The sequence below is a fragment of the Heloderma suspectum genome, chromosome 4 (genome assembly GCF_057233095.1).
Source record: "Heloderma suspectum isolate Gila_16-S chromosome 4, 16-S_ref, whole genome shotgun sequence".
Taxonomy (NCBI): Eukaryota; Metazoa; Chordata; class Lepidosauria; order Squamata; family Helodermatidae; genus Heloderma; species Heloderma suspectum.
In genome coordinates, this window is record NC_139461.1 from 65248806 (window position 1) to 65272399 (window position 23594).

Sequence of the window (23594 nt, forward strand, 5' to 3'; positions counted from 1 at the left end):
CGTGGGAAATTTGCATAGTTACTCGGGAAGGCCGGCGTGGCGGGGCGGGCATCTTTCATCCACGGCGCGGGGAGTCGTGCGGTGCTCGGGCGCGGCGGGCTAAAGCAAGAGAGTGACGGTTTCCCCCCCCCCGGGGGGGGGGCGGACCGAACGCCCGCGGGGCGGGGGGCGCGGGGCGGACCCCCCCCATCTCTCTTCTTGCAGTAACGGAGGAGAGCGGCCACAAAGCGTGGCGACGGAGATTGTCTCCGAGCGGGAGACACGGTGGGGACTTGGTTATCAGCCCGCCAGGAGATCGTTCCAAGATAAATAGCTCTCGACCTTCCTTGTTAGGAAGGCATAGCTCGTGTGCTGCGTGTAATCCAGCAACCAAGGCTGACCTGGGAGCTAGCCCCAGCCTTCCCTAACCTGAAGCTTTGGACTACAACTCCCAGCATTCCTGACCGGCTTGGGCTGATGGGCGGACACCAGGTTGGGGAAGGCTGAGCTGGTCAGCCGGATCAATCTCCCTCCCTGCGAGTGCCATGGATTCAGTCCGAAAGCATGCTTACTCAGGCGTCAGTCAGTCCTGGTGAGAAGAGTGGGGCTTGGACCCAGATAAGTGGGCCTAAGACTGGTTTTATTAGTTTTTCTGCTAGACCTCAACAGGGTAAGCTCTGTGTTCAGTTGTGGTCTTGAGCAACTCATGTTGCTGTTTTCTTCTCCAGCTTCTAGTCCCTATTTGTAAACCGCAGGACAAGAAATCCTCCCTCGACCTGGAAAACCTTAATAATTATAGGCCAGTTGCAAATGTTCCATTCCTGGCAAGGCCCTTGAGCGGGTGGCTGCCAACCAGCTCCAGGCACTCTTTATCTGGATTATCTGGATCCATTTCAGTTGGAGTTCAGGCCTGGTTTTGGTGCAGAATGATGCCTCTATTTCTCCTTTCATCTTTCAGGTGAGGCTGTGGATGTGCTGAATCAGTGCCTGGCTGCGACAAAGGACCAGATGAGGGCTAATAAACTGAAGCTCAATCCAGACAAGACCGAGATGCTGTTGGTGGGTGGTTCTGCTGACCAGATGGGGGTTATCCAACTTGTTCTGGACGGGGTTGCACTCCCCCTAAAGGAGCAGGACCATAGCTTGGGGTCCTCCTGGAACCATCTTTGTCACTGAAGCTCAGGTGACCTCAGTGGCACAGAGTGCCTTCTACCAACTTCAGTTGGTGGCCCAGCTACACCCCTATCTGGACAGGAATAACCTGGCTTCAGTTGTCTATGCTCTGGTAACCTCCAAGTTAGATTACTGCAATGTGTTCTACATGGGGTTGCCTTTGAAGAAGGTTCAGAAGCTGTAGCTCATGCAAAATGCAGTGGCAGAAAGGTCTGAACATATAAGACTGACTCTGGCCCGCTTGCACTGGCTGCCTATATGCTTCCAAGCTCAATTTGAGGTGCTGGTTTTAACTTCTGTCGCCCTACACGGCTTGGAACCCAATACCTGATGGCATGCCTCTCCCGAAATGAACCTACCCATACGCTATGTTCAGTATCTAAGGTCCTCCTCCAAGTGCCTCCTCCTTGGAAGCAGCAATGAGGGAGAGGGCCTTCTCAGTGATGGCCCCCCATCTGTGGAACAAGCTCCCCTAAGAGGTCCGCCTGGCGCCAACATTAATATCTTTTCGGCACCAAGTTAAGACCTATCTCTTTTCCCAGGCATTTAGCAACACATGATGAATTTTAATCAGTCCTGGATGTGTTGTTAATTATGACTGACAGTTCAAAGTTGTCTTTAGTTATATGTTGTTTGTGTATATTGTCTGTGTGCTTTTATGTTAATGGCTTTTAAACTTTTTATATTGTATTTAATGTTTTAACTTTTGTAAACCGCCCAGAGAGCTTCAGCTATAGGGCGATACAGAAATGTAATTCTTCATCATCATCAAAGCCAAAATGCTGAGAGTCTGCCCAAGACCTTGACCAACAGATGGCCCAGACTGAGTCCCTGCCCCCTCCCTCCACTGGATAGCCAGTATTGGAAACCAACATAGGGGAAGCCACCCTAAGGAAGGGGCTTCACTGCAAAGTTAGCTTGGCTGGGGGGGTTCATACCCCAAACTTTCAGCAACTTTCTCTCCCTCTGGTTTGTTTTCTCTGCTTAGAGATGGTTGATTAGTTGTTTATTGCCTGGGGGCAGCCAGAGAGTTTTCCTTGAATCTGCATTTGTAGAGAGACTAGGCTCTAGCAAAATAAAGCGGTATCAGCCTGAAGCTTCGTCTTTTGTGGTGTTGATTGTGAAGGGAAAGGATGTTCCATTTCTGACACCATGGACTTTTGTATGCCAAGTATGTGCTTTACCACTGGGCTATAGCCCTACCCCAATTGTTATTAAGAGTATAATCTAGTGTATGGTATGATATGCTGCAATCTTTCTGAAGTTAAATTCTGTTAAGTGCCTTATCAATTGAGCTAAGTTGACATTAAAGTGGCTGTGGATACTCCAGCCTAAAATGCATGAATTCGAGGTCTGGTTAATATGTTGCTTTATGTGTGTAACTGCTGTCAGGGAAAAATGCTTCAGTGTAGTCTGGATCCATATTTTGTTTTGATAATGCCTCGGATTTTAACAGCGGCTCCTCTGTTTATATAAGGTAGGGGGGACTCCTATCAACTCCTCCTCTGTCTGCAGCCCCCATACCATATACACAATAGCTAACAAAATAAAAAACACAGGAATCACACTAAGTAAACACAGAAGATTGTAGGCTGGACCCTCCATTTGCTGCTGGAAATAGATGGCTACATGATCACAGCATGGATGGAAAATGGAGGTAATCCTTCCTCTGTTACTCAAGAGGTGATATTCCTGTGCCAGGAGCTACAAGGAGGAGTAGGGCCATGGATCAGTTGTATAGCAGACCACACGCTTTGCATGCAAAATGGTTCATGTTCAATCTCTGGCATCTCCAGGTAGGGCTGGGAAACAATCCTGTCTGAAACCCTGGAGAGCCACTGTTCATCAATGTAGATTAACCTGAGCTAGATGGAAGAGTGGTCTGACAAGCACCTTTCTGTGTTCCCATGGAGACCACTGTTATCTCCTTATTATAGGCCAACACCAGAGGAGAGAGCTCTGTTACCGACTGTTAGTCATCTAGGCCACAGGGTGTTTCATCCTGTTCCTACTCACATCTGGGATTGACAGCTGGCCCTGCCTCTCTCTGAACCTTTTTAAAGGCCATAGTCTACTGCTAATGTAACTAGCAAGGTCAGAGGGTGTTTCACTTTAAAAAAAAAATAATGGGATTATTAATTGTTTTGATAGTGTTTTTTATTAGGTACTTGCTATGAAATTGCTCTGACTTAAAACAACAACAACGTAGGGATGTCAGAGAAACCCCAAATGAATTCAAATGACTTTGGGTATCTATAGATTCAACGTATGGATTCTGTAGCAGACCAGCATCTTTTGAGTCGCGTGGACTTGTGGACCATTTTTTAAAATTTCCAGAATTGTACATAAGTTTAGTTGTATGAGAGTTAATGGAAAACATGCTTGTGAGAAGCCATGTAGGGGTGAACATTTGGCTGGCCCCCTTACCCCACCTGAAGGTAATTACAGCACTCCCAAAGGAGGTGGGAGCTGGCTGCCAGGTGAAGCTCATGTGCCAAAGCAACTGAGGACAAGACATAAGACAGAGGAAAGACCCAAGAGGGGAAGAGGAAGGAGCAGATAGTGAAGAGCACAGTTTGTGAAGCCAGGCAACATTCGGGCAAGTTTTCTGTTGGGCTGTTTCATTGATATGGGAAATACCTTTGAGAAAACCTTACCCTCTATGATGAGTCAGCTATCTCTTGTGTAGTGCCTAGCTAGGAAAAATATTCAGCTTTCTTGAAGAACTGAGAGAAACTAAACATCTCTGAGAGGCATTGTTGTGAGCAGCTTATCACAATGCTAATATATACAGTCAGGGCCAGAAATATTGGAACAAGGATAACTGTTTTGGCAGTTGGCCTCTGTATACCACCACATTGAAGTTGAAAGGAAACACACCCAGATGGGAGCGAAGTCAGGACTTTCAGCTGTAATTCAAGGGGTTTGACAAAAGTGGGGCACTAACCATTCAGGAAGGACAGCCAGTGGCATACACACACACCCATTGTTGGTGGCTCATAAGTAATGGAATGAATGGCTGACAAGCAGCTGCATGGCCAGGTGTGGCCTGTTTCCTGGGTACCAAATGACCAATCAAGCAGATAGAAGGCCTGGAGGTGGTTCTGAGTGTTACATTTGCAATTGGTAGCTGTTCACTGGAACTCCCAACATGAGGCCCAAAGAGGTGTCCATGCGAGTGAAGGAGGCCATCATTAGGCTGAGGAAACAACATAAACCCATCAGAGAGATAGCAAAAACATTGGGAGTGGCCAACACAACAGTTTGGAACATCCTGAAAAAGAAGGAATTAACTGGCAAGCTCAGCAACAGCAAAAGGCTTGGCAGACCATGGAAGACAACTAAAGTGGATGACCACAGAATTCTGCTTATGGTGAAGAGGAACCCTATCACAACATCTAGCCAGGTCACGAATGCTCTGGCGGAGGTAGGCATGTCATTGACAACATCTACAGTCAAGAGACGGCTTTATGAATGTAAATACAGAGGCTTCACAACAAGGTGCAAACCACTGGGAACGCTCAAGAACAGACAGGCCAGATTAGCCTTTGCCAGCAAACACCTACAAAAGCCTGGAATAAGATTCTTTGGACTGATGAAAGAGTAACTTGTACCAGAATGATGGGAAGAGAAAAGTATGGAGAAGGAAAGGAACAGCTCATGATCCAAAGCATACCACATCATCTGCCAGACATGGTGGAGGCAGTGCTATGGCCTGGACATGTATGGCTGCCAATGGAACCAGGTCACTGGTGTTAATTGATGACCTGACTGGTGATCAAAGCAGCAGGATAAATTCTGAAGTGTATAGGGCTATACATTCTGCTCAGTTTCAGCTGAATGCTGCCAAACTGATAGGACACTGCTTCAAATTGCAGATGGATACTGACCCAAAACATACAGCAAAAGCTACCCAAGAGTTTCTCAAGGCAAAGCAGTGGGATGTTCTTCAATGGCCAAGTCAGTCACCTGATCTCCACCCAATAGAGCATGCTTTTCACTTACTGAAGACAAGACTGAAGGCAGAAAGACCCACAAACAAGCAGCAGCTGAAGGCAGCTGCAGTAATGGCCTGGCAAAGCATCTTGAGGGAGGAAACTCAGCATTTGGTCATGTCCATGGGTTCCAGATTTCAGGCAGTCCTTGATTGCAAAGGATTTTCATCCAGGTATTAAAGGCGATCCTTAAGTTTGAAATGATGTTGGTTTGTTCCATTACTTATGAGCCCCCAATGATGGGTGTGTGTGTATGCCACTGGCTGTCCTTCCTGAATGGTTAGTGCCCCACTTTTGTCAAACCCCTTGAATTACAGCTGAAAGTCCTGACTTCGCTCCCATCTGGGTGTGTTTCCTTTCAACTTCAATGTGGTGGTGTACAGAGGCCAACTGCCAAAACAGTTATCCTTGTTCCAATATTTCTGGCCCAAATCCAGAACAGATTCACCACCCCAGTGGAGCCACCAGCTTCCACTACTCCCCTCTCGCTTCAGCCTTTGCTGTGTAGCACTAAGGAAAACATTCAAAATATTGCATACCAGCAAAAGTTACGTAAATTGCGGCAGACATTTTAGTGTACTTTTCTGAAGGGGGGGAAGAAAATCCAGTTCCATCAATGAGCAGATGACAGAATGAAAGATGCCTGACAATCCGTAAAACATTTGTTGTTGTTCAGTCGTTAAGTCGTGTCTGACTCTTCATGACCCCATGGACCATAGCACGCCAGGTGTTCCTGTCCTCCGTGCTCTTACGGAGTGTGCTCAAGTTCATATTCATTGCATCGGTGATGCTATCTAGCCATCTCATCCTCTGCTGTCCCCTTCTCCTGTTGCTTTCAATCTTTCCCAGCATCAGTGACTTTTCCAGGGAATTTTCTCTCTGCATTAGGTGGCCAAAATATTTGAGTTTCAGCTTCAGTATCTGTCCTTCCAATGAGCACTCAGGGTTGATTTCCTTTAGGATGGACTGATCTGACCTCCTTGCAGTCCAGGGGACTCGTAAAAGTCTTCTCCAGCACCACAGTTCGAAAGCATCAGTTATTCGGCACTCAGCTTTCCTTATAGTCCAGCTCTCACAGCCATACGTTACTACTGGGAAACTTAGATTATACGAACTTTTGTCGGCAAGGTGATGTCTCTGCTTCTTACTATGCTGTCTAGGTTTGCCCTAGCTTTCCTCCCAAGGAGCAAGCGTCTTTTAATTTCATGGCTACAGTCACCGTCTGCAGTGATCTTGGAGCCCAAGAAAATAAAATCTGTCACTGCTTCCATTTCTTCCCCTTCTAGATGCCAGGAAGTGATGGGGCCAGATGCCATGATCTTAGTTTTTTTAATGTTGAGTTTCAAACCAGCTTTTGCACTCTCCACTTTCACCCTCAACAAGAAGCCCTTTAGATCCTCTTCACTTTCTGCCATTAGGGTGTATCGTCTGCATATCTGAAGTTGTTGATAATTCTCCCGGCAGTCTTAATTCTGACCTGTGATTCATCCAACCTGGCGTTTCTCATGATGTACTCTGCATATAAGTTAAATAAGCAGGGTGACAATATGCAGCCTTGTCGTACTCCTTTCCCAATTTCGAACCAATTGGTTGTTCCATGTCCGCTTCTTACTGTTGCTTCTTGACCCTCATACAGGTTTCTCAGGAGACAGGTGAGGTGGTCTGGTACTCCCATCACTTTAAGAATTTGCCACAGTTTGTTGTGATCCACACAATCAAAGGCTTTAGCATAGTCAATGAATCAGAAATAGATGTTTTTCTGGAATGCTCTTTCTCCATGACAACAGATTAAACATAATCCTTACATCCCTAATAGAAATGTATTGTTTTTTCATAACACTTTGTTGGGAACCCCTTTGAGCATACCATATGGAAAAGCGGTATACAAATAAAGTGATGGATTGATATATAGATGGGACACTATGACATCGAAGTTACTATGAATTCATAACTGACTTGAGACTTCCAGCTTGTAGCTTATATTTTTAAATACTACCTTATACCCACACATAAATTATTTTGGAAAGATGAGACATTTTGTTGTTGTACCACAATCCAGAATTTTACCAGGTTATTTAAAACGCAAACTGTTGTGCATGTAGTGTTTATGTTAGTCTTAAATCCTTTTCTCCCAGGGAATAAGGAAGTGCAGTTATTTTTGTGAGCTGTGTTGCAACAGAGAAGCAAGAGCCTTGTTCATAACCAAACATTCTTGAATGGGTCGCTGGAGGTGAGAAGAAAAGAAGTATAAGAAAAGAAGTAAAGGATTGCTGCAGTTGATTAGATAATATTAAGTGATGAAAGCATAATAGAAGATTAAAATCACAGCAACCAAAAGCAAACATTCGAAGTCAACTCACTAAGTAAACCAAAGAGCTTTTTCCGGCCTCTAATGAAAGAAAATCCCAGACGGATTACAATTTGAGGGGAGGGAGGTGTTGTTCAGAATACTTCACGGAACTAATGCAATTAAGGCAGGACTTGGGCAAAGTTAATCATTTGTGAGCCCTGTTACTTTCAATGGGAGAATTAAGCCCATGCTTAACCCATCTCTCACATCAAAACAAATGAGACTTCCCATAGTGCTTTATTTTGGCTGGAATCACTGTTGCATTTTCAAGCATTGCAATGAGCATTTAGGAATCTTTTCCCTGCTTCAGTTAATCCATATTGTCATTGCTCGCTTTTCATGCGTCTCCTGCACCCGCTCTAGTTAGTGCGGGAATAGACACTCCCCACTTAACTCTCTGGGTGCTAGTTCATCTGCCCTGTATCTAGAATCAGATGCAATCCCATTATGACATGGGTGGCAAAAGACTGAGACCATATAAACACACTCTGCTTTACTTGCCTATGCACCCACTGCCATGCTCTTTTGAGGACTGTGGGGAATATGCCCCAGTGATATTGACACGGCCTTTATCCAACTCTTTAAAAAGAACAGAAAAAAGAGAATGAAATAAACAGATAAAACAAAAGCTATTGACACCCGACTGATAGACAAATAATACAGATACAAAAAAATGAGCATTCAGAATACTGACAACAGTTCTGGATTTTTATTTCTCATAATACAAATTTAGCCCAAGTGCTACCTAAAGCATGCCATTGCATTATCTCAACCTGTGTGCATCTTAAACGCCACTGGCCAATTTTTCCTACCCCCTGCAAGTTTCTCCCCTGATACTAGTAATTACCATTTGAGCTCCTCCAATCTTACCAGTTTTACTGGAGAGGGATGAAGAGCAAAGGGAATAGCTATGCTGGACATGCCCAAGGTTATGGAAGAGGAATCAGGTAAGGGAACCCCACTTTCGACAAAAAGACACTTCTGTGTAGGGAGGGAAGACAATAAAAATGGTGGGTGGATGATTAAAGATGCATGTTAGATAGAACATATTTGTTCACAGGTGACACAAACAAAAGTAAGTTTAAAATGAAATTTGATGAAAATCTTACATCAATTGATGTAACAACCTTTGACAAGCACATTTAAAATCGAATTTGTCTTACAGACACACTCACACAAATAATGGGAGACAGATTCAACAAGCCCCTGTAAGTGGTATGTGTGACATACAAGTTTTAAGCGATAAACCTCAGAGGGGAATACATTTCCCCCCCGTCAAGATGCTTCCTAGGTATAGTTCCAAACGGGAAGCAAATCATGAAAGAAGGGGCATAGATAGGGCACCTGTTATGCAACTTCAGAGCAGCTATCATGGGAAACCATGACATTACATTTCTCCCAGTGTTGATCTTGTGTGTTGGCTACCCATCATAGCACTACAATCAGTGAGGAAAGCTGATGCTTGAACATACATGGAACGACATAAAGTGGCTCAAAAAATGAAAAGCTAATGCAGGAGTGGGCAACCTTTTGTCATCCGAGGGCCACATTGCTACCAGGGAGACCTATCAGTGGGTGAGAGGAAGCCTTTGGGAACAGCTGCTTGAAGGTTCTCCAGGTGCTTTTATGTGGTAGTTCCCCACTGAGCTGGCTTCTCTCACCCTTCTCTGAAGGATGGGGTTTTGGATAGTGAGAGGGGCCTTAATTGGCCAGAGGTTCCCCACTGCTGGGCTAATGCAACAGAAGTCTGAAGGGAAAAAATGACACTTGGTGACAAATGAAGGGAAAGGGAGGTTTGAGAAGAGAATTAAACTCTGACGTTTTGCGGTGACACCCAAACAGTAACTTCTCCTAATGCCTCTATTCCTAAGGGCAGTCTTCAGTTGCTTCCCATTCCAAACACTGCTTCACAAATCAAATATCTTGATGTACATTTTGATCCAAAGAGGCACAAGGTTGCTTCCACTCTCACGCAGGAGCCCTGCAGCTTAGCCCTTTGGGCAGCAAACTCCCAGGCAGCCCATTATGGTTAGAGTGGTGGTGACCCAGTCTAATGGGAGGGGATTGCCACCAGATAGCAAATTGCACAGAAATATGCTTTGCATGTATGCACAGGCTTCACTGGATCCAAACCAATGCCTCCAAGTCGCATTTAGTGCAGGAGACGCCTTGAATGATCATGGCATCATGTAAAGAGCTCGCAAACTTCCGTGAAGGAGCAAACTCAATCGCAGGATAAAAGCTCAGTGTGAAGGAGCCCTAAGCCTGTGGGGCTTGTTTGCTTGTTTTCCTTTTCCCTCATCTCTTTTTCCTTTGGTGTTGTGTCTTTTAGATTGTAAGCCTGTGGGGAGGAACGGTCTTTTTTCAATTCACGGCGTTGCGTAAGCCACTCTGGGAGCCTTTCTGTCTGAAGACCAAAAATGCTTTAAATAAAGAAATTATTCATGCATTTAAGATGTGCATACACACACTCTCTCACACACACATATACAGAGAGAGAGAGAGAGAGAGAGAGAGAGAGAGAGAGAGAGAGAGAAATTTAAATGTGCAGAAAGGAAAACTGCCCAGTAGGGACTGGTTATTAAACAGTTTGGTGCGTCATGTATCTGACTTTGCTAGATAAATAGAACAGGATATCCTGACATTGCTGTCCAGTTTTTCTTTAGCTACTTTGGTCTTTCATCTGATGAACATGGATGGAAAATATTGGGGGAGGGAAGGCTGCAGCTTTCCCTTATGTCAGATGCCTAGCACATCTCTGGAAGAAAAAAGGCCATGTTTCAAAGTCATTGCAAAGATTTGGATAGTTTTTCAATGAAATGTTTTTATCTGATTTTTAAAACAGGAGCTCATTCAGACAATCACATGCGCATCTTTTCCTACTTCCCAAACAGATGACTGGTACTATCAAAGCTGATCGTGTTGACAGTTTGTCAGGGGATGCAGAAAGTGGAACAATTAAAACAGTGCCGTGTGCTACATGTGGGGATCCTTCAAAGGGAACGACGTGTATAGTCTTCGTGTACATGAGCTGAATCCATCAGGAGGTTTCACGCAGGAAATCCTGCTTCATCCCACAGATCTGCCTTGCTCAACCAGGGCAACTTTAAAAATTGTGTATGTAACCTGTTTGTAACCCATGTAACCTGTTTACTTGATTTTGGCCTTGGGGATATTACATTTGAATGCTTTAAGTATGGGCAGGTTAAACTTTTTCATTAAATAATGTGAAAACATGTTTCCTACTGCAAGTACTCACTCTGTGTAGGCTCAACCTCCTCCCTGGCCCTTCTCATTTTTGTACAAGCTGTGTGAATTTTAGCCAAACATTCTGTACTTTTGTATACAAGCAGGACATCTGTGTGGGCTGTGCTTATACATGCTGAAGATGCTTTGCTATCCCCATACTGTTGGTAGCCTCTTTGCTCCCCCATACATTATTAGGCTCCCTTCTAATGGCCTGTGTATTGCCAGGATGTGGTAAACAACTGTCTCAGATCAAGGGCTGTGGAGTCATTTACAAGGTTATTTTGCTTCACCGCATTGAAATTGCCCAAGCGGTCATACAAATTGGTTCCTAACTTTAATTTGTTGGAGATAACTATGGTAAAAGAGGACGAGAGTGGACACCCACTAAAGTTAGCTTTGAAAGGCCTTAAAAGTTATGATATCTTTATGATCATTTATTAGGAAGCAGTTTTTTGGGGAAAAAATGAAAGGAAGCCTTGGAGGTAGAGATTCTGGCTTACTTCACACAGAGCTTTTATCCTATGATTGAGATTGCTCCTTCACGGCAGTTTGTGGGCTCTTTACATGATGCCATGATCATCCAAGGCGTCTCCTACACTAAATGCCCTTTGTTCCATTTTTAAATAGATCGCAGATAATGAGCTTTCAAATTACCTCACTTCCGGTTGGAGAATGTGTTGTGATTGGCTCTTCACAGCGTCTCTCCTGAGTTTCAGCTTTAAAATTATCTCTTTGAGGCTGTTGTGTTATCTGGGTATTTGCAATTAAACTTGCTTAAGCTTTGGTTTTCTGTTTCCACATTCATATTTGCTTGTTGTGCTTTTGGAAGTGAGAGGAGAATGGCAACATCGAGGGGGAAGAAAGGCTTGGGAAACCACCTACTCCCCCCAACTTCCCCCCCCCTGGTTTCTATTGATGCGGGAGAGGGAGGGGAGTTGCTTGCTCTGATAAAAACTATGTCTGTGCAGTTATCAGTGCAGTCAAAGAAGCTTGAAACAATTCAGGATTCCATCACTACCCTTCAAGGGTCTGTGAATTCGATGAATATTTCTCTTCAAAAGATGGAGTCGAAAGTTAACGCACTTGAAGACCAGATTACTGCTCATGAAACTGCTATAGATGCCTCTCATAATGTTCTGTCTGCTCGAATTTCTCAACTGGAGGCCTTTGCTCGGAGAGCTAACTTCTGTATTCTTGGTATTAAAGATCTGGCTTCAGGTGTACATCTTGGTGAATTCATGGATAAATTTCTGCATGAGTTATTGGCTTTGTCTTCTGATTTTCCACTTGATATTGAGCATGCTTATTGGGGCAAACAATTTGCTTTTGTTTTTTCAATGTTTAACATGACTTCATGGAATGTCAAGGGGCTGTGAAATGTAAACAAACAGAAAAGAGTTCTTACCAAGTTAAAAGAGCTTAATGTTGACATGGCCTTCTTACAAGAAACTCATTTGATGGCTGCAGATTGGCAGATGTTGCAAAAGGATTGAGTTGGGAAGGCCTATGTCACAGACACTTCAACATAGTGTAGAGGGGTAGCAATTTTAATCCATAAGCGACTTTCTATCTCAGTTCAGCAGGTGATTTTTGATACTGAGGGGCATTTTTTGATCTTGGTAGGAAGGTATACGGGCAAATTAATTGTTATGATCAATGTATATGGGCCGAATATTGATTCTTTGGCTATGTCTCATGATTGTTTTGCTCAACTGGTTGATAGTACCTATGATTGTTTGATTGTGGGTGGGGACTTTAACGAGGTCTTAGATCCTTTGTTAGATAGGAGCACACCTTCTCTCAAGACTCAGTCTGTGGTGAGACTGATACGTCAGGCTTATATGATGGAATATGGTTCAATTGATGCTTGGAGAATTTTACATCCTGTTGATAGAGAGTATACTTTTATTTTACCAGTTCACCACATTGCTTTAGATTAGACAATTTTTTGATTTCTACAACTTTAGTATGTCAAATCAAAGACTGGAAGATTGATACATTGGTAGTGTCAGATCATACCCCAGTATGTTTGGAACTGCAATTTTCTGATACTCCTAGGGCCCCCAGTCTTTGGCATTTTAATGTTTCACTTCTTAATGATGAGAAGTTTAAAACCCAGATGTTAGCTGAACTAACAGAGTATTTCAGTACTAATGAGGGTACAGCAAGTTCATGCACCATTGAATGGGAGGTTAGTAAAGCTTTTATAAGGGGCCGAATTATCTCTTATTCTTCCAATCAATAAAAGCTTCAAAAAACTCAACAGACACACTTAAATAAGAAGCTGAAATCTCTTATAACTCAGTTCGCCACTTCCCCTACAGCACAACTTTACCAAGAGCTACAGAATACTAAGTGTGAGTTGAATAATATCCTTTCACAACAGGCAGAATTTGCTCTGACATGTCTATGACAGAAACATTGGGAAAATGGTGAATGTCCTAGTGAGATCCTTGCACATCATCTTAAACAGCATCAACATCAAAATATTATTTCAGCTATTAAAGTTGAGAGTGGTAAAGAATATAGTTCTCCTACAGACATAAATTCACAATTTTTAAAGTTTTATGCTGATCTGTATAGTACAATAGTACATAATAAGATATCAGTGCAAGATATGGATGCTTTTTTTTCTCAGATTCATCTTCCACATTTAGATTCTTCACAACAACAGCTCCTTTTAGCTCCTCTGGATTTAGAGGAAGTCATGAATGCAATAATGAAAATGAATACTGGGAAATAACCTGGACCGGATGGATTCCCAGTTGAATGGTGTAAAATGTTTTCTAGCTTTTTAGCCCCAAAGTTGTATCATCTTTATAACCATATTTTTGAAGTGGGCTCCCTTTCTTCATCATTAAATGATGCTTACATTACTGTGATTCCTAAGCCAGGCAAAGACCATACCTATTGTACAAACTATCGACCTATATCATTAATTAATGTAGATATCAAAATATTAACAGCAATCTTGGCTGATAGATTACAGCAGGTCATGGCTAGGGATGTATGAAACCTCTACCTTCCATCCTGGGCGGGGGGGGGGGTGTTCCACAGGCAGGGGAGGTGATCCGTTCCTTCCCCTGGAATCCTCGTGGCTGGCTCCACTCCGCAGTGATTCCATGGAGCCGCCGGCTGGCTCCTTATAGCCAGGAATACGGCTGCCATTGCCATGTCATATCGCTGAGGAGGAAAGAATCCGGATGCAAATGGCGTCCACTACGCCATTTGCGTCTGTAAAGCTCTTAGATTAAGATTAATCGCTGGCTATACGGAGCCAGCCATGGAGAGGAGCCGGCTTCAAAGCCGGGGGCGGGGAGGTGAGTGCCCTGTTCCGCCGCAGACTCTGGAGGCCGGGTTGGGGTCTGTGGCAGATTTCTCTGACATCCCTAGTCATGGCTGTATTAGTTAGACCAGACCAGGTGGGATTTATTAAAAATATACAGTGTGCTGATAATCTCAGATTAGTTGTTGATCTGGTTGCTTGAAACTCTGAAAGAACTGATCAGGCAGCCATTATTTCCTTGGATGTAGAAAAGGCCTTCGACAAAATTCACTAGAAATTTATTTTAACTACATTGACTAATTTTGGTTTTCCTATAGAATTTCTGAAATGAGTTAAAATTTTATACTCAGCTCCAAGAGCAAGAGTATTGACTAATGGTTTATTTTCAGCTTTTCTTTTACTAGGGCAGGGAACAGGACAAGGTTGCCCAGCTTCCCCGTTGATATTCAATTTATGTTTGGAACCCCTGGCATGCGCCATTAATAGCAAAATAATAGCATTCATGGATTCATCCAGTTTGGATTAGAATTAAAAATTAATCTTTATGCTGATGATCTTTTGTTGTTTATCTTGAGACTCCAGTTGGTGGTTCCAGCTTTGATGAAATTGATTAATAGCTTTCGTGAATTGTCTGGCTATTCAATAATTGGTCAAAGTTGGAAATAATGCCAATTGGACATAGGATATACTCTAGTGCAGAGCTTTCCAAACTTTTCAGGTTGGTGACACACTTTTTAGACATGCGTCATTTCGTGACAGAGTAATTCAGTTTTACTAGCAAACCGGAGCTTAAACTAACCCGTTACAAGAGATACGGACACATACATAAATTGTAATAACGAAATGTATGGGGATACAACATATCTCATGAAAACCTTTCATTAATATTTTTTAAAATATATGATTTGTAAGATAATAACATACATTGTTGTCATTTATGAGTAACAGTATGTAAATATGTGCAAGAATTAAAAAAAGTTGAATAACACCAATAGCTACTTACCATTTTAATGGGATGTATGAGGTTGATGAGATGAACACAGCTTTTCAATATTTGGTGGAATTTTAGATAAAGACACTCGTATTTTGTCATCAAGCATTCTTAAGCTTCCACGTTTCAGTGTCTTTACGTTTGCCATCTTTAAAAAGGATACTTCACAAATGTATGTAGTAGAAAACTGCAGAAGGATTTTTAATGCTTTTTTAGCTATGTTTGGATGCATTTTTGAAATGCGAATCCAAAAGCTGTCTAAGTCACCCTGTTCATGCATCATTAACAGATTTCGATCATTTTTTACGTCAGCTAATTCTTCAATAAGTGAAAAGTTCCTCATTGCAGTTGAAAGGAATGGATTTCTGATCCAATCATAGTCTTGGATTTCAACATTTGGGAAGTAATGATGAACTTTCTCTCCAAGCAATGTTAAATGGTCAACAATTAGCGAGCTGATATCACATTTTAGCTGGCACTCAGCAGTTTTGGAAAACATTTCAAAATTTCCTTCTTTCACTTTCCTTTTCCAAATTGCTATTTTGTCTCTCATAGCACAAATTTTATCTACCACTGTTAAGATATTTTCTCCTTTTCCTTGCATACCGGTGTTTATTTTATTCAAATGTTCAAATATGTCAGCAAGATATGCCAATTTTGTGCACCAAAGTTTGCTTTGAATTAGATTGCAGAATTCATTTTGCTAATTTTTTTTCAAAAAGTTTAAGCATAATTTCCCTCAATTCATATACACGGCAAAGCACTCGACCTCTTGAGAGCCAACGAACTTCTGTGTGTAGTAGAAGCTTTTGAAACCTTGCCCCCATTCCTTCACAAATATGAGCAAATAATCTTGATTGAAGAGGTCTACTTTTAATGTAATTGACCATTTGAACCACTTTGTCCAAAACTTTTATCAATTCATTTCCAATGGTTTGCGCGATTAGTGCTTCACGATGTAAAAAGCAATGAGTAATTATAATATTTTCATTCTTTCTTTGCTAAAGCTATAAAACCTTTTGTTGAACCAACCATTGAGGGTGCGCCATCTGTGCATATTCCTACACAATTTAACCATTGCAAATTATTTTCCTTCATGAAGCAATCAAAAGTTTTAAATATATCTTCACCTCTAGTTCTCATTGGAAGTTCTAAACACAAGAATTACTCAATAATTCTGTCATTCTGTATGAATGAAACGTATAAAAACCAATAATTGTGCTAAATCACTGACACCAGTTGCTTCATCTAATTGCAATGTAAAGATCATATTATCGTCTTGAAAAATATCCTTCATTTGCTGCTTAATGTCATCAGACATGTCCTGAATACGTCTTCCGATCGTGTTATCTGCCAAAGGGATTTTATTAACTTCTATCTCAAATTCGGGCCCAAACATTGTTCGAATAATAGCACAGCAAGATTCCTTTACGGTAGGGGTGAACGAAAGTCACTTACCTTTTCTCGCAGCTTTTTCGCGGTGGGGGGGAGCGCTTCGCTGCTCCCCCCGCGAAGTTCAGGCCGGGGGGGAGGCTTCCTGCCTCGCCCGGCCGAAATTCAGGCCGGGGGGGGAGGCTTCCCGCCTCGCCCGGCCGAAATTCAGGCCGGGGAGGAGGCTTCCCGCCTCGCCCGGCCGCGAACACGAAAGTAAAAAAAAAAAACGTCCCCTGATAGGCTACGTGACGATTCACGTAGCCTATCACGGCTAGATCTGGAAAGTCAGCCGTGATAGGCTACGTGAATCGTCACGTAGCCTATCACGGGTGACTTAAAAAAAAAAAAAAAAGCGCGTACGCGAATGGCGGCCCCCATAGGGAGCCGCCATTCGCGTTCCTTATTTAGTTGCTGTAGTCTACGTCAATGTTTACGTAGACTACGGCGAAAATAAGGGCAATGCAAATAGCGTTGCCCTTATTTTCGCCGTAGTCTATGTAAACATTGACGTAGACTACAGCGACCAAATAAGGAAGGGGAATGGCGGCTCCCTATGGGGGCCGCCATTATCCGTACACACTTTTTTTTTTTTTTTAAAGTCACCCGTGATAGGCTACGTGACGATTCACGTAGCCTATCACAGCTGACTTTGCAAATCTTGCCGTGATAGGCTACGTGAATCGTCACGTAGCCTATCAGGGGACGTTTTTTTTTTTCTTTCATTGCAATGGCGGGGCGGCAGCCAGTCGAAAGACCGGCTGCCGCTCCCGCCCTGCTCGAACACCGGACGAACCGCCAGCCGGACCCGCCGCCGGGAGGGACATTCAGGGAAGGTAAGTCCCATCCCGGGGGGGAGCGGGGGGTGGGGGGGGCGGAGGATTTCTCCCCGAAACTTGTTCGGGGGGCCGAACACGTTGGCGCTCGGCCCCCCGAAGTTTCGGGGAGAAATTCTCCGCCATCCCTACTTTACGGTGGTTTCAGCAATAGCGTGTGGGTCCTTGTTTTTGGCAGTTATTTGAGCAACCAAGTAACTTGCCTTTTGAGCTTTCTCTGATGTCTTCACTGTCTTTGTGAATGATGCAGACTGCTTCTTTATAGATTTTGAAAGCTCAATAAAGTATTCTACTGGTTTTTCTGACAAATGACAGTGTTTTGAGGTAAAATGACGCTTTAATTTATTTGGTACCATACTTTCATTTGCAAGTATATCCCCACAAACTAAACACTGGGGACAAGGATTGTTTTCATTACCAGAAAATGTGAACCCGAGTTTCATATAATCTTTACTGTAAAAACGAGGCTTCAAAATTTTTCCTTTACACTTCTTACGTACTAAAGTCTAATACAGACCGTTCAACAGTTGATTCTTGCGTAGTTTCCTCTAGTGGCTACATTTTGTTCATTGCAAACATCATCTTCACCAGCTTTCCTTTTCTTAATTAGAAACGTATCCATTTTATGGGTAATTCAACTGCAATTTAATGAATAAATCTATGGAAATTTATTTCCAGGTTTTAGCATTAACTAAATATGAAAATAACAGGACTGTTTTTAGCTCTTATCTTTCTCTGTTTTTTCTTATGAAAATAACAGCACCTGCGCTCCACTCCCACAGTGATAAAGTGAGATAAAGATAGGAATCAGGACCAGGAGAAAATGTGAAAAATAAACAAAATTAACTAAATTTACAATACATATTAGGACACACAGGTCCAGGTAGGAGCTCAGCTGCAAAAACACATGAAGAAGAGAAGCAAAAGTCCAACAAAAATGGTGTAAATATTAGGGATGTACAAAAGTCACTTACCTTTCCACGGATTATGTTGATGGTGGGGGGGGGGAGGCGTTCCATCCCTCCCCCGGAATCCTTGATGGGGGGGGAGGCGATCCGTTCCTCCCCCTCGGAATCCTCCACGGCCGGCTGTGCTCCACGGCAGCTCCAAGGAGCAGCCGGCCAGGCCCAGGCCAGAGCCATCCGCAGCCGGATTTCTGGCCGCAGAGGGCTCTGGGTAAAAAACAAAAAACAAAAAAAGCATATGTAAATGGCAGCTATGGCCGCCATTTGTGTTCCTTATTTTTGGCCGTCTTAGTCTACGTAAATATTTACGTAGACTATGACGGCGAAAATAAAGGGGAATGCAAATAGCGTAGCAGGCGCTATTTGCGTCCCTTTTTGATTCGCTATTTTAGCCTACGTAAATATTTACGTAGGCTAAAACGGCGAATCAAAAAGGGACGCAAATAGCGCCCACTACGCTATTTGTGTTCCCCTTATTTTTGCTGTCTTAGTCTACGTAAATATTTACGTAGACTAAGACGGCCAAAAATAAGGAACGCAAATGGCGGTGGCGGCAGCCGGTTGGAAGACCAGCTGCCGCCGCCGGAGCTGCCGCCACCCGGAACATCTGCCCCAGGTAAGTCTCGTCCCGGGGGGGATCTGCGGGGGGAGCAGGGGGTGGCAGGCCGTTCCGCCACAGATTTCGGGGGGCCGAATGCACTGGCATTCGGCCTCACCAAGATCTGTGGCGGAATTCTCTGACATCCCTAGTAAATATATATGTCTCACTACAAGGCTATACTGCTGTAAATATTTGCAGTGCCTATGTCCAGAGTCCAGTTCCAGTACTCTCTGGTGGTACACTGCTGGTGGGTGGTTAATCCACGATTACAGCAGAGTAAAAATAAAAATAAATGGCAGAAATCAAATCATAAGTGCCACGTGGTGGGTGGCTTGCTGTTTGCCACATTGGGTTTGGGAGGGTGGCCTCCCTTCAGCCAGCAGCAGGTGGGTTGACTGGGTGACAGCCTGCAGCTGTGCTCGCCCGGATGATTGGGAGCACGCTGATTCTGAGGCTTCTGGCCTGCACTGAGCTCCGTTCCGACTGGCCAAGATGGCGGACGGCCCACTCAGTGCAGTCCCAGTCCCAGGCAGCGTTTCCACCTGCGTGTTACTCTGGCCTGGCCGCCGGCAGCACGGTGCAGAAGTCCGTGAAGGGCACACCCAAAACCACACGGGGCTGGTGGCCGCTGCCACTTCTCCGCGCCGGCCGAGCTCTGCTCCCAGGGCAGCACCTCCCTTCCCCTCTCTTCGCCCTGCACCTCTACCTTTCCGGGGAGCACAGGCTTGAAGCTCCTCGCCTGCCCGGTGCAGCCCTCTGTTGTTCTCCCCCGCCGCCCTGCAGCTGCACCGAGGACGTGGGGAAGCCTCTTGCCCGAGCTGATTGCAAATTGCTCAACTAATTGCTCCGCTAACTTCGAATTCTCCGCACTCCTCGTGCAGCCAGAATTACCACACTCCTTGTTGTACCGCTCCAACACGGCCAATCATGTGTGTCCTACGTCAAGACACCACATGATCCTAACGCAGCTAATGTTAAAGCACCTAAGCCTTAGCTGCTAAGTCTTAGCTGCTTTTAACAACTGCTTTAGGAAGTTCCAGGGGAGGGGCCAAGGGAAGCAAACACAAGTAAGGGAGCTCCGGGGTGCCCTTCCGCGCAATTTTCTGCATTTTGCGCGACACACCTACACACTGCTGCCGACACACTAATGGGTCACGGCACACAGTTTGGAAAGCTCTGCTCTAGTGTATTAGCCAACTGGCAATTTTGACAGTGTCCAGAGTTTATTACATATTTGGGAATAATTATTACTAGAGATTTATGTATCTCAAATGATTAGATATCATTTATCTAATGATAAATGATATCATTTAAATTTAAATTTAAACAAATTGATTAATGATAATTCATGAGATATAGACAGATGGGCATATTTAAAGCTGAGTTTATGGGGTAAGGTGAATACACTTAAGATGAATACCATACCCCGAATTATTTATGTTATACGAGGGATCCCTATACTTATACCTGGCAAATATTTCCAAAGCCTCAGTGCTTTGTTTCGTAAATTCTTCTGGGGTACCTCTCCACCAAGAATATCTTTAAAACGGATGCAACTTCCAATTAATGAAGGCGAGTTCAGTTTTCCAGATCTAGCTATGTACCACCGGGCCTATTTGCTAACCTCTACTAAATTTTGGTCTTTTCCACTAAAATTAGCTCTTCCTCCTTGGTCAGTATTGGAATCTTCCTGTCTGGAGCCTCTCTCCAAATGGATAGCATTAGGTTCTCGGCATATTAAGGTAGACAGCGCTCCTCCCACAATTTTGGCAGTTAGGGAAGTCTGGCATATAATGTCACGCCAATTACAGTTTGATCCATTTTCCCATGCTAAATTTATGGGGAAATCCAGAGTTAAGAATTGGCAAGAAAATGTTTTTATGGCAGATCTGGACAGATGAGATGACCTTTACTTTAGATCAATTACTGGGGGCTGATGATGAGTTTTTGGTATTTTCAATTTTGCGAGATCAATTTGATCTGCCGGCTTCAGCAGAATGGCAGTATTTGCAATTGAAACATTTGTTGGTATCTAAATTTGGTCCTGCTGCTTTACTGCCTCAGAGTCTCCTTTGCTATTGGAAATACTTCTTGAAGCTGATCAGATGTATTGACCTACAATTCATGTTTATAAACATTAATTATCAATGAATAAATATGACACAAGTGGCTTATGGCAGGAATGGAACAGGGAATTGGAACGTCCTATTTTGCTTAACCAATGGACTGCCATTTTGGCATCTGTATCAGACATTTCAATGGATTTTTGGTTACGCCTTACTCAGCAAAATATCTTGTTTCGGGTCTATTGGATGCCACAATGTCTTTTTAGTAAAGGCTTGTCAAATTTGGCTAATTGTTGGAGGTGTAATGCAGTCAATTCTTCTCTTATTCATATGTTTTGGAAATGCCCAATGGCCACCTCCTTTTGGGAGGAAGTTATTGTATGGATACATTTTGTATTGGAAAGCCCTTTAATATTTACTGATGTAAATGTTCTCTTAAATTACTTAACTGCTTCTTGGAACGTAACACATGGTCAGCGTAAATGGATTTTTTGTGCCCTTTTGGTTGCTGAAAGATTGATACTATGATATTGGAAAGATAAAAGCTCATTGCCTATAATGCAACGGACTGAAGACTTAACAACACTAGCAACATTTGAAAGAGTGGTATAAAGGCATAACTTGCAAATGGATTTATATGTGGATATTTGGTCTGCTTTCACTGAAGTTTATGTCTAACCTTTTTTTCTCTTCCCGTTTTTTCCTTTTCTCTCTCAAATATTGTAATATTAGAAACTGAGGATTTTGAATATGTTGTTGTATTTTTATTTCTTTTCTTTTCTTAGGTTTTGTAATGTTTTCAGTTTGGTTTGGTTTGTAAGAATTCACAATAAAAGATTAATTTTAAAAAATTACCTCATTGTGTTCCGCTTCAGTTTCCTCCATGAAAAGAGTAAAACCAGCAAGAAGACGAGCAAGATCAATGAAAGGTAATGGAAGCCTCAGACATGAGGAGAAGGGGGTGGGGGAGAAGGAAGCATGTGGAAAAGGGAGTTGTTGTGATCCTGCATTTAAAATGGAAGCGGAAGCCCTGTTTTACATGCAGGCTTTTAGGCTGGTGTAGAGAGGCCCTTACAGTCTAAAAGACATGACACAAAAGGCAAAAAGGGATAATGAAAGAAGAGGAAAACAAGCAAAGTCAAGTACAGTTCTAAAAGTTATATGGATTTCTTATAACAACTAGCTGGAATCAGAAGTTTGGGGAGAGGAACAATGTCTCTCAACAAAGTTGAATGAGTGGTTCTGCTTTCCATCTCAGACATATTTTGTTGTCTTTATTTCTTCCAAAGCTAGATATGTATACAAAGCTATTAAATTTAGGTAACATTTACAATAACCTTGGACAATTCACAACAGACCATGATGTTCGTTTGTGTCTTGGCAGGCTAGCTGTTAATTTCATTAGGGCTTTAAAAAAAGATTTACTAGATATGCAGTTGCTTTACACATCATTGACCAACCTAGCCTGGTTGACAATAAATGGTTCAACCATTTGCAGTGCAACGCAATGCAAACATTGTAAACACTTAATTCTGTAGAGCAATACGGAATTAGTAGCTCAAAGTTCAACGGAAAAACATCACTAGTCTTACACAGCATTTAATGCAGCCCAGTAATTTAGCACTCAGCTGGTGACTCGTAACAATTATTGTCTCCAAGTGACTAGGGGAGTGGTTCCTCCACTGCCACAGAAACAGAGCTGCAGGAACACCTATTTTACTACTGTCTCGTCATTATTGACAGCAGCTCACTGTTCTCTTCTTGACCTCAGTGCTGCTAGTTTTTAAGAGAGAAGAGAGAATGAGCCACATACACAGCTTTCATAGATCTTCCCTGCATTAAAGGAAGGCAGCACTATGAACATTGCATCCATGGCTGGTTCATTCCATATAAAACTTTTGTGATGGAATCAACAGTATTCAATACAAGTGGGACTGCATTAAAATGCTCCTGATTGGGGTTCCAGGCAGCCATTTCCTGCAAGCAAGGTGTTCTACTCTTCCCCCCCAGCCCCCTTCCATTTTTCTTTTTCAATCGTCACTCTACATTCTATGGCTATTCAGCATGTTAAGTCATCATTGCACTGGTTGGTGGATGGGGTTTGTGCCATTTTACTTCTGAAAACTTCAGGGCTGCCCTAAGCGTGCGGATTCCACCCCCTGGTGCCTCAGTGGCCCTCCTTTGGCTACAATCCTGTTGGCACTCACCACCTGAGTTTGCTGTTAGAAGGGGTGATAGTCATAACAAACAATATTGTTGCTTTATTAGCACACAACACTTCATGGATTCTTTTTCTCTGTGCTGGTTAACTATGGTTAGACGTTGATTCCCGCTCCCACCCCCTGGGTCAATTTTCACTCAGTATCCAGGACAGATGGCAGCATTCTATACCAATCGGGGTGAGCATTGGTGAAAGGCAGCTGACATACCCTAAGCACAACATTTCAAGGGATTTTGGCAGCAACGGATGTGGAACAGTTGCTAGGACAACATTAAATATATTGACATGCCGCACATCAGTCTTTCCACCCTTTCAGCATTTCCTCTCCCCCCCACACAAAAATTCTCTTCCAGTGTTTTATAAAGTAGCTCTCTTTTGAGTGAACAGTACTGCCTCCTTTTTGAGACACAGCTAATAAGCCAGGTATCTTCATCCCCAGCTTCAGCAAAGA

General features: G+C 43.2%; 1 protein-coding gene across 3 annotated transcripts; it reads left to right on the top strand.

Annotated features, from left to right (window-relative positions):
- Window positions 1-46: 46 nt before the first annotated feature.
- LOC146346946 (uncharacterized) lies at window positions 47-15013 on the top strand. 3 transcript variants are annotated; one of them, XM_084849504.1, is made up of 3 exons: window positions 47-571; window positions 938-1038; window positions 10392-15013. In XM_084849504.1, the coding sequence occupies exons 1-3, from the start codon at window positions 544-546 to the stop codon at window positions 10530-10532; spliced, it is 270 nt and encodes an 89-aa protein (XP_084705630.1). In that variant the 5' UTR covers window positions 47-543; the 3' UTR covers window positions 10533-15013. The 3 variants fall into 3 exon arrangements, 2 of the variants coding, with proteins under 2 accessions (XP_084705630.1, XP_084705629.1); XM_084849503.1 differs by having other exon boundaries at window positions 58-649; XR_014790110.1 differs by lacking the exon at window positions 938-1038 and having other exon boundaries at window positions 58-937; window positions 10392-11530.
- The last annotated feature ends 8581 nt before the right edge of the window (window positions 15014-23594 follow it).

What these genes read in the sequence shown, in the direction of transcription:
- LOC146346946 (XM_084849503.1), top strand. Translation starts at nt 544, where the DNA reads ATGCTTACTCAGGCGTCAGTCAGTCCTGGTGAGAAGAGTGGGGCTTGG. An exon ending in TTCTGCTAGACCTCAACAGG is followed by an intron (nt 650 to 937) that starts GTAAGCTCTGTG and finishes TTCATCTTTCAG; the next exon opens with GTGAGGCTGTGGATGTGCTG. An exon ending in ACAAGACCGAGATGCTGTTG is followed by an intron (nt 1,039 to 10,391) that starts GTGGGTGGTTCT and finishes CTTCCCAAACAG; the next exon opens with ATGACTGGTACTATCAAAGC.